This window comes from Budorcas taxicolor, chromosome 18 (genome assembly GCF_023091745.1).
Source record: "Budorcas taxicolor isolate Tak-1 chromosome 18, Takin1.1, whole genome shotgun sequence".
NCBI classification, from domain to species: domain Eukaryota; kingdom Metazoa; phylum Chordata; class Mammalia; order Artiodactyla; family Bovidae; genus Budorcas; species Budorcas taxicolor.
In genome coordinates, this window is record NC_068927.1 from 49398198 (window position 1) to 49408801 (window position 10604).

The 10604-nt window shown below is 51.1% G+C and overlaps 1 protein-coding gene across 1 annotated transcript; it reads left to right on the forward strand.

The window, feature by feature from the left end:
* The first annotated feature begins 9820 nt into the window (after nt 1-9820).
* C18H19orf33 (chromosome 18 C19orf33 homolog) lies at nt 9821-10503 on the forward strand. The gene is made up of 4 exons (XM_052656917.1): nt 9821-9842; nt 9958-10058; nt 10187-10267; nt 10402-10503. Exons 1-4 carry the CDS (start codon nt 9821-9823, stop codon nt 10501-10503), a joined length of 306 nt encoding a protein of 101 aa, XP_052512877.1.
* The last annotated feature ends 101 nt before the right edge of the window (nt 10504-10604 follow it).

The window sequence follows — 10604 nt, forward strand, 5'->3', positions numbered from 1 at the left end:
GCTGCATGTCTGCAGTCATCCCCAGGCCTCCCTCCCTGCATAGAAATGGGGACAGGGCACCACCAGGCTGAACTCTGCCTCCAGGCTTAGTCCCAATTCTGCTGCCTGCTTGAGGGTACTCCCTTCCTCTCAAAGCTCTCCAAGCCCCCTTTCTCCTCACCCTTCTCCTAAACACATAGTCCTAAACATGGGGCAGCATCTGGGCAACCCATGGGGTTAGGCAGGTAGACTGAGGCCTCCACCTGCCTCAGTGACTCAGAAGGCTGGTCTCCAGCCTGGGAGTAGGTAGAGGTGCTGGGCCTGGCTGGGGGCCCATGGTACCTGACACAACAGTTCCAGGTCTTGGTGTGGCCTCTCCTTGAACAAAGAAACAATAAGCCCTCGTTTCCTTGACCCTTCAGGCCAAAGGCTACCCTCTATACATACTATAACAGGCAGACCTTTTGTACTCTGAAGACACGGCAGCCTTGTTAGATAATGGGGTTCGCATTTAAGTACATTTAAATTAATGTATATACATTGTTTATTTTAGACCTAGTGCAGTTGTACACTTAATAGACTGTAATGTAAACAAAACTGTTAAATGCACTGGGGAAGTCAAAAATTTCATGCGACTGGCTTTATTGTGATAGTCTGGAACCAAACACACAGTATCTTGGAAGGATGCCTGCACATTGAGGGAAAGACTTGTGTCTGTTAGGGCTTAGAAATCTGTTGCCGAAGCAATTGGGTAAATACTTCATCCACTCCCAGCCTTTCTGGACCATGGTAGACGTTGCCCCTGGATTCTGGTATTCTCCCTGCCAAACCTTCCAGGCAACCTGGCACTCCAGGCCCTCACTGCAGTTGACTCAAAGAGTTTGTGAGCAGGGGAAACCTACTTGTCGCGTCCCAGACAAATTAGGACCCCTCAGTGCCTCCAGAAGAGCCTGTGGTCCAGGGAAAGAGGGCCGAGGCATTGGGAAGAGACCCTCCACCCACTGCCCTCAAGCAGGCAGGTCACTTAACTCCTTTGAACCTCCGGTTTCCTCACCTGTTAGATGAGTGGATGGGAAAGCTGCACCACATCACAGATGTCAGGTCACCCATGGAAAGTGGTGGCCACCTCTGCCCACCTACCTGTGTCCTCGTTGCTCCTGACTTGGTGTTTCTCCCCTACACGCCCCCTACCACCCACGGGCAACCCTCAGGTCCACTCATGTGTCCTGTCAAGTTCAGGAGCCTCAGACCTACTGACGCCTCTGGCCTAGCAGAAGGCCTTTCTCCACCTACTTGGACAAGAGTTGCCTCTCCTTCATATCTTAGTCATATGAAGGGAAAAAAGTAGCGTGTTGGATTTTAAAAGAAACTATTGGGAATCACTTTTAAATCTGCAGTAGGAGGAGATCATGGTGAATTCTCCTGACACCATCAAGGCCGTGCCTTTATGTGTTTCTTATGCAGACATTATCTCTGTGACTCACTTCTGCCCAGATTTGTCCTGTCCTGTCTCGTGGTTTGGGAGGCCCTGTGGCCCCACTTGCTCCTGGCAGGGGGCCTTTGGGTCCTCTTGGTCTGCCAGGGTTGTCTCCCTTCTGTACTTTTCCATGTTATGGTACCACTGTTCCAATCTGGTTGGCTGCCTCCTGCCACACCACTGTGGCCGCTGAAACTAAACTGCCATGTTTTCCACTTTATAGACCATTTACAGGCTATAACATTGGTCCTCTTTTTGTTGTAAAAACTGCCTAACAGTAGGCGAGTAGCCAAGGTGCTCAACAGACATTTCATGGCCTTTGTTATCATCAGACAGACTGCTGGTATCATTCAGAGGTGGAATGGATTTCTAAAAAAATCAACAAAGATCTCTCCACTACTTCTTGGTCCATACACTTAAGTAAGGCAGTTTGGTCACTGAATGTGGTTGTCATCAGAAAGGGTTTTTTCTCTCAACCATCTCCTGGGTAAAAATCAGGTTAAAAGGGTTGGGGGTTATGTAGACTATTTTGAAAAATTTGGAATTCTGCCCTCATCAGCCCTGTGTATGACGCATCTTCCCCTGAACAGCAAGCCCATGTGCAACCTCCAGGTGGCAGCTGATCAAAGGGAGCCTCAGGAATTAATGCTGGTTTAGCCCCCAAGATTCCTTCTTGGACAACTAGTCCCAAGTCACGGGGACAATGGCTGCTTGGTCACTGAGTGTCCTGCCTGCCATGTCTCCCTACAGGGGCCCAAGTGGTCTCTGTAAATTTGTAAAAATGTTCGTTCCATTCACGTCTGACCTTTCTAAACAAAGGTCTGGGTGTGAGTAGATGACAGAAGAGATAAAGCTGTACCCAGTGGGACAGGAGTCACGCTGATTCTTTGTCTTTGAAGGGAGTATAACACCCTAGCACCTGGTGTGCGTGCTAAGTTGCTTCAGTCATGTCTGATTCTTTTCGACCCCATGGACTGCAGCTAGCCAGGCTCCTCTGTCCGTGGGATTCTCCAGGCAAGAATACTGGAGTGGGTTGCCATTTCCTTCTCCAGGGGATCTTCCCCACCCAGGGATCAAACCTGAGTCTCTTGCATTGGCAGGCGGATTCTTTACCATCTGAGCCACCTGGGAACCCCTGCTGAGGGAATATCTTAGACCCCAGGAAGTGGGGGTGGGGAGCGGGAGGGGTGCCATCAGCACTCTCTCCTCTAGACCCTGCACCTCAGCCTGCCAACCCACCACCTGGTCCACCTGAGCCCTGCAGCCGGCAGTGTGGCCCATAGACCCGGCCAGTCCTGAAACGTTCTATGCCTGATCCGGTCACCGCCTGAATGTGAGTCCCACCCATAGACCTTTACAAACATGGACCTGCTCAGCCCTGTTGTAATCTGGCTGATAACAAAAGTACACACTTCTGACGCCCAAGCGGCCCTTGGCTATGCCATGTATGGCAGTTGAGGCTTCGGCTTCTCACGGCACTGCCCACGTGACTTAACCAAACCAGTGGTGAACTGGAGTGCTCTGTGCACAGCCCTGCGCGTGTTTGCCTGTGGGGAAGAATGAGTCACAATGCCTCTCCGTGGGGCATGAGGGCTGCTCTGGGGCTGTGTAAATTATTGGCAGTGACACCGAAGATCAGCAGGTCAGTCTGAACTCCCTCGTGTGGTTCCTAATGGACAAGAGGCTAACCTTTGATTATGACCTTGCTGGCTGTGTCCTGCTCAGGCACAGCTGGATGAGGCTGGGATGCTGGATGGCAGGTTGGCCACATAACAGGAGTCACTGCTGCTTGGGGTCCTGCTGACAGTAATTAAGTGCCTTATGAGACAAACAGAATTTAGCCCCAGCCTCAGTCTAGTTGGGCTTCCCTGGTGGCTCAGCTGGCAAAGAATCTGCTTGCAATGCAGGAGACGTGGGTTCGATCCCTGGGTTGGGAAAATCCCCTGGAAAAGGGAACCACTACCCACTCCAGTATTCTGGCCTGGAGGATTCCCAAGGACAGACGACCCTGGCAGGCTACAGTCCATGGGGTTGCAAAGAGTTGGACATGACTGAGCAACTTTCAGTTTCAGTCTGGTTAATCAGAACAGCTGACAGAACGGCATATTCGCGTGAAAATTCACTAGAAGCCAAGTGAGATGCATTGTTTGGACAGACGATCCTCCATGGAGATCTTCTGCTTCTACAAACCTTGATGAGTGTGTCAAGAACAGACAGCCTTGACAGCTGCTTACCTGGGCCGTTCTCAGTTGGATTTGCAGTGAGAGCACCTTGAGGGATGAGGCGAGGCAGTGGCTCCCTCGAGGACCAAGAGCAGGCTTGCCTACTGCCTGCTGTACAGTGGCGGGTGCTCCATGCTCAGCGGCCCTCTCTTGTAATGCAACCAGTCACCACGTGTGCAGACTCCATCTGGACCTGTGCTTTGCCCCCTGGGGCAAGGGAGGGCAATACGCAGGTTGATGCTTATGCTGCTGCTGTAATAAAGCCTGTCTCTGACCCAAGAGTCGAAAGGCTTCTGCCAGCATTTTGGAAACAGTTAAAAGGCTAATTTATTGTCGCTTAGTCATGTCCAACTCTTTTGCGACCCCATGGACTGTAGCCCACCAGGCTCCTCTGCCCATGGGATTCTCCAGGCCAGGATAGTGGAGTGGGTTGCCATTTCCATGTCCAGGGTATCTTCCTGACCCAGGGATCAAACCCAAGTCTCCTGCATTGGCAGACAGATTGTTTACCACTGAGCCACCTGGGAAAGCCCGCAAGGCTAATTTATTAATAACTTGTAAATAGAATAAAGTCAAACCTCAGACACAACAGTCAGCTGGGTGTAGACCAAGCTTGGGTTTCTCCAGCTGGGCCGTCAGCCTCTTGGAACCTCCCAGAGGATGATCTGTTGCAATTTGCTGATTACCAGTATTCTAGAACATCCAGGGCAGCGTTTCTGTCTTGTGGGAAAAACTGAGACCCTGCATACTGTGTGCATAAGGTCATCCATCTCCCGGGATGTGGTTAGGTTCAAAGAAAACATTCCAGGATGGGGATTATGGTGTTTATAGGACTGGGGTGCTCTGGTCGTGTAAACTTCAGGAAGGAGACAAAACCAGGCCTCCAGCAGTTGCTCTTCAGTTAGGTGTGTCCATCCACAGACCTGTAGAAGCACAAGACCCCCAGGGAGGACTATCCCAGCAATCTCCTCAGTCCTGTACTGCTAAAGTTGGCATCCAGAAATCTCTTCCTTAACTGCAGTGACTAAGTAAACTTGAGAGTTCGAGTGACCCTTTGAAGCATGTTTGCTGGTGAAATGTTGGCGAAAGGGTGAGCTGATCTAGCTGTGAATGACATGGAGATCGCAGGCCAGCTGGGAACTGTGTCCTACAAAGGAGAAGGCATTGCTAATACTCTTAGGACCAAGTCATTTTAGGCGAAAGCAATGAGGAAACAAGCAGGGGAGAGCAGTACCATAGGATGCCAGGAGCAGGGCATAAGCTACCATCTCTGCTTCTGTTAGCCATGGAAGATGAGAAGTGAATGACAGGGAACTCTGCCTCCAAAGAGCAGATGGACGTGGCCTTGTCTCACAAGCCCACACCTGTGTGTTTCATCCAAGCCTTTACATACACCCCAGCTTAAATCTCATCTCCCATTTGTAATCCCTCCAGAGTAGACGATTACGGGACTCTCACTGCCACCGACAGGAATATTGATAGATGGGCTCCTTATCCCATTTCTCTTTCATCCTTTCAGTAATAAAAGTCCCCAGATTTTAGCGGGGATGTGGCTGCCCAGCTTGGAACTCTGATTTCCCTCTCTTGCAGTTGAATGTGACCAGGTGAATAAATTCAGACTGAAAGGGTGTGTGATGCCTCCAGGTCATCGGGTCTTTAAAAAGAAGTGGTGAGACATCCCTGGCAGTCCAGTGGTTAAGGCTCTGTGCTTCCACCGCAGGGGGAGCAGGTTGCAATCCCTGTTCAGGGAACTAATGCTATGTGCCAAGTGACACAGCCAAAGAAAAAGTCACAATGTGTTTAACGTATGTGTGAATGGCCATTTGAGATTAACCAAATTCAGAAAAGGAAAAAGGAAGCCGTGTGCCCTCCACTGCCCTTCCCTTCCTGAGAAGCAGATGGTGGGTACCAGCTTCCCCAGAGGCCTGGGGGCAGCATCCTGGAGGGATGCAGAGCACCCAGACAGGGAACCTTGTTCCTGGATGACCTCACAGAGCCTCCCATCACCTGCCCTGGACTCCCACCAGCTCAGGCTCTTGCCGGAGAGAAAAGTGAAGCTCTCTCGTCAAGCCTCTGTCTTTAAAGTCCCTGAGAAAGCTGCCACATCCTAAATGTATTATAATGAAGCCAACAGGTGGGGGTCTGGAGGCCCAGGCCAAGGTCTCCTGGGACCCAGTCACCCCATTTTATTTAGCACAGTAGTGAAGAGCTTACCTCATCTTGGGTCTGGAAGATCTCACACTGCTGCCCCACTCCCTACTAGCCCAGTGTCCTACAGTTCTTTTACCATGAGGATTGTATTATCAGTCTCATGAGGAATAATCAGACTGTGTGTATGGATCACAGTTGAAACTACCATTTACGACTTCCTTCGGGGTGCAGTGGTTAGGAATCGGCCTGATAATGCAGGGGATGGGGGTTTGATCCCTGGTCCCAGAAGATTCCACAAGACAAGGAGCAACTCCACAAAGCCTGTGCTCTGCAACAAGAGAAGCCACCGCCACAAGAAGCCCGAGCAACCGCAACCAAGAGTAGCCCCCGCTCACCACAACTAGAGAAAGCAGCAAAGACCCAGTGTAGCCAAAAAAAAAAAGCACCCAAAGGAGCCACTAACATTTATCAAATATCTATTTACCTTGTGCCAGACAGGCTCCATGCAAAACCATTTGCCTTGTGAGGTAAACTCCATTTGACAGAGGAGAACAATGAGGGCCAGTGACTGACCAAGTGGTCCACAGAGCAGTAAGGGGCAGAGCGGAGATTCACCGAGCTCACAGCCATCCTAGGCTTGCTTGAGCCTGTGGACACCACACTGCCCAGCAGCAGGTCGCCTGACTGACCAAGTGATAGGGAGCACTGACTCTGAGTCATACCGTTAAGGCACTGAGCAAAGCAATGAGACCCCCACCCTCCTGAAATTTCTTTTCTGCCAGGAGAGACAGACACTGCCTCTCATATCCTGCATGTGGTTGTCGGCAAAGCCACAATCTCCATTCACCTCCTCTTCTCACTCGAAGACCAAAGATCTTTGATTTACAAGACATTTCCCCCACACAGCCCCCCTGTCCCGGTTGTCGTCTGTCCTCGTCTCCCACCTCTTTCCCTCCAGCTCTTCAGGCTCACAGACACATTCCTGCCTCAGGGCCTTTGCACTGGCCGTTCGCTTCCATGTGCTTGTGTGGCTTATTTTCTGACCTCCAGACCTTAACAAAAAATACTTCAGTGTGGCTTTCCTGGTAACTCTATCTGAAATCCAGGGCCTCCCAAACATACTATGTAATTATTACATAATTCCCTTTCTTACTGTATTTCTCCTAATACATATTACTTGAAAAAAAATTAAGCTGTTATCAGTTACATAAAACCCATTTCAAACATCCAAGGATTTTTAGTAATTTTACCAAGTGGTGCAACTATCACCATAGATCTGTTTTAGAACATTTTCATCACCTTCACCAAGTAAGATCCCTCAGGGCCAATTTAGAGCTAATCACCGCTCCCACACTTAGCTCCCAGCAACCACTAATCGACTTTCTAGCTCTGTAATTCTTTTCTGAATACTCATATGAATGGTGTCATATGACATGTAGTCTCTGGTGTCTGGCTTCTTTCACCCAGCATAATGTTTTTGAGGTTTATGTAGCTGTTGCTACATAAATACCAGGAGTTCATTCCCTTTTACTGCTGAATAATATTCCATTGTATGAACGGATCTATCACATTGCGTATGTCTATTCACCAGCTGTTGGACAGTTTCATTTCCAGCTTTTTCTAACATACTCTACATTTTGCCATGTTCCCCCCACTAGAATGTCAATTCCATAGGGCTGGGATTTTTGCTGGTTTTATTCACTTCTGTGCCCCCAGCACTTGAACTGTGCTGGACACACAGTAGATACTCAATAGATTTTATTATAAAATTTATCATGTGCTGAGGGAATCAGAATAAAGATAATCTCAGGGAGTGGGAAGCAAGGGCTGTCTATGCTGGTCATTGAGCCAGGGGAAAGGGGACCGAGTGACGAGGCTCCGTGGAGCTGGCAGTCAGGGCAGGCTCCTCTAAGGAATGGACTTTGGAGCGGAGACCTGAGTGCACAAGGCTGATAACGGCATTTGTCATTATCCTCAGGCCTAAGGACCAGCCCTGCCCACCACTTCTTCGAGTCCAGCAGCCAGGTCGGGAGGAAGGGCTGGGCTGGAGAGGGACTCTCAAGGACACTTAGCCTCACAGCAATTGGAACAGATGACTCAGGCCCCCAACTCCTCCCTGAGCCTAATCTGGGCCCCACGCAGTGTGGGGAGGGAAGGCTGGGCTCCCGTGGCTGTCCCTTCTACTAAGTGCTCCTTCCCCCAGGGTGAGGCCAAAGGGCTACACTTGGACATGCGCTGTACTGCCTTGGGTTTGAATCTTAGTTCTAATGTGTTCATTACTGTTTCTGCTCCTCACCATCTTTTTTTTTTTTTTCTTTTTTTTTGGCTGTGCTGGGTCTTCACTGTGGCACAGGGACTTTCTCTATTTGCGGCACATGGACTTAGTTGCCGTGCAGCGTGTAGGATCTTAGTTCCCTGACCAGGGATTGAACCCATGTCCCTTGTATTGGTAGGCGTATTCTTAACTACTGGACCACCAGGGAAGTCCTGTCCCCCATCATCTTAACTGGTCCCTCAGTTTTCTCATCTGTAAAATAGGGATAGCCACCATACCTACCTTTTACTTAAAAACCAAACACTCAAAGTACTGCTAGTAACTGTGTGCAGGCATGGTTGTAGGAAACTAATCCGTTTGATTCTTACATCAACGCCATATGGTAGTTATCATTTACAGATGAGGCACAGAGAGGGGAAGTAACTTCCCCAGATCATTCTGTTGTTGTTTAGTTGATAAGTGGTGTCTACCTCTTTTGCAACCCCATGGACCGTAGCCTGCCAGGCTCCTCTGTCCATGGGATTTCCCAGGCAAGAATACTGGAGTGGGCTGTCATTTCCGACTCCAGGGGATCTTCCGACCCAGGGATTAAACCTGCATCTCCTGCAATGGCAGACAGATTCTTTACCACTGAGCCACCTGGGAAGCACTGCTAGGTAATAAAGATGGACTTCAAATCATGAGACTGGTTCCCAGGTTCATGCTTTTCTTCCTTTCAGACTCTGCTCGCCAGGCCAGAGGCAATGTTACAGTGAGCTAATGTACAAGAAGCCCTTGGAACAGCGCCAGGCACAAAAGTACACAAGCAGTGTCAGTATTATCATGGTACAGAGAGATGCAGAGGCACCCTTTCTCTCATTTCTTCACGTGCAAGCATCTGACCCTTTAGCGGAAGCTAGGTGGATTTCCCTGGTGGCTCAGACAGTAAAGGGTCTGCCTACAAGGCAGGATTTGATCCCTGGGTAGGGAAGATTCTCAGGAGAAGGAAATGGCACCCCACTCCAGTACTCTTGCCTGGAAAATCCCATGGGTGGAGGAGTGTGGTAGGCTACAGCCCATGGGGTCACAAAAAGTCAGACAGGACTGAGTGACTTCACTTCACTTTTCAACACTGCTAGTAGTCCCCTCCCCAGAAATCCTCACTGGCCCATACTCCTCTCCCAACCCCAAGTCCCTTGGACCGAAAGGAGATCAAACCTAGTCAATCCCAAAGGAAATCAGTCCTGAATATTCACTGGAAGGACTGAAACTGAAGCTGAAGCTCCAATACTTTGGCCACCTGATGCCAAGAGTCGACTCACTGGAAAAGACCCTGATGCTGGGGAAGACCGAAGGCAGGAGAAGGGGACGACAGAGGACGAGATGATTGGATAGCAATACTGACTCGATGGATATGAGTTTGAATAAGCTACAGGAGAAGGTGAAGGACAGAGAACCCTGGCTTGCTGCAGTCCATGGAGTCGGACACGACTGAACAACACGGTGGGTGAGGTGTCGGGGAGCATAGCAGTTAACCGTACGCCCTCCCCGTTTCCCAGAGGACCAGTTGGGCGGTGCCGGGGAGGGGCAACGAGTCAGGGTTAAGGACTTTGAACAGAGGTCGGGTGGGGCTCCTCAGAACTTCCTGGCAGGCCCACTGGCCCTCCCCAAGGCCCGCCCCCTACCCTTGCAGCCCTGCTGCAGCGCTCTGGCCCTGCATACACACCTCTCACTACCATGGAGTTCGACCTGTCGGCAGGTGCGCTGCTGTGGAGTGGGGAGCTTGAGGGCCAGAATCAAGCCCAAGGGTCTGCCTCCAAGGGGGGCATTTTCTGCGCCTGCGCCAACCCATCCAATGTCTCTTCTCCCTGCAGCCGTGGAGTCCACCTCCAAGAAGCCCCAAGGGGCAGGCAAGGTGGGAGACCCCAAGCACAGCCCCCCCAAAGTTCAGGGCGGGTCAGCTGATAACCTAAAGGTAAGTCACCTCATTCCTGGGAATTGCTTTTTGACCCCAGGACCCTGCTTGGTCTGGGGCCTCCGACTTGGGGGGAATGGGAGCTGGGAAAGGGGTCCCCTCGCCTCACTGGTGTGCCTCCCAACTAGCATCACCACGGCCATGGCCACGGCCAAGGGAGCGCCTCAGATTCCAGCAGCAGCTCCAGTGATTCGGAAAATGAGGCGAAGGTAAAAGGCTTCCCCCTCTGTAGCGGGTGCCCGGCGCCCCAAGTGAGGGCGGAGTCCCAGCCCAGAACGCGGGCCGAGGACTCACAGGCGGAACCCTCTCTCCCCTCCTACCCCCACCGCTCCCGGCCCCACAGCCCGGCTCGGAGCCGCACAAGAGCGCCTCAGGCAAGGTCAAGAAGCCCAAGGTGAAAAAGGAGAAGAAGAAGGAGGAAGGGAAGAAGAAGGCTTCCCACTGATGGGTCTGGGCGGGGCTCATTAAACCTTTGCTCGGCCTCCTGGTCGCCTTCTGGTTGCGAGGCGCCGTGAGCGGTCCCCGGGCCGGGCCTGCCCCCTGCTG

Excerpts from the sequence above, each read along its gene's own strand:
- C18H19orf33 (XM_052656917.1), top strand. The coding sequence starts at position 9,821 with ATGGAGTTCGACCTGTCGGCAG. Across the intron at positions 9,843-9,957 it reads GGAGTTCGACCTGTCGGCAG|CCGTGGAGTCCACCTCCAAG; the intron begins GTGCGCTGCTGT and ends TTCTCCCTGCAG. Across the intron at positions 10,059-10,186 it reads GGTCAGCTGATAACCTAAAG|CATCACCACGGCCATGGCCA; the intron begins GTAAGTCACCTC and ends CCTCCCAACTAG.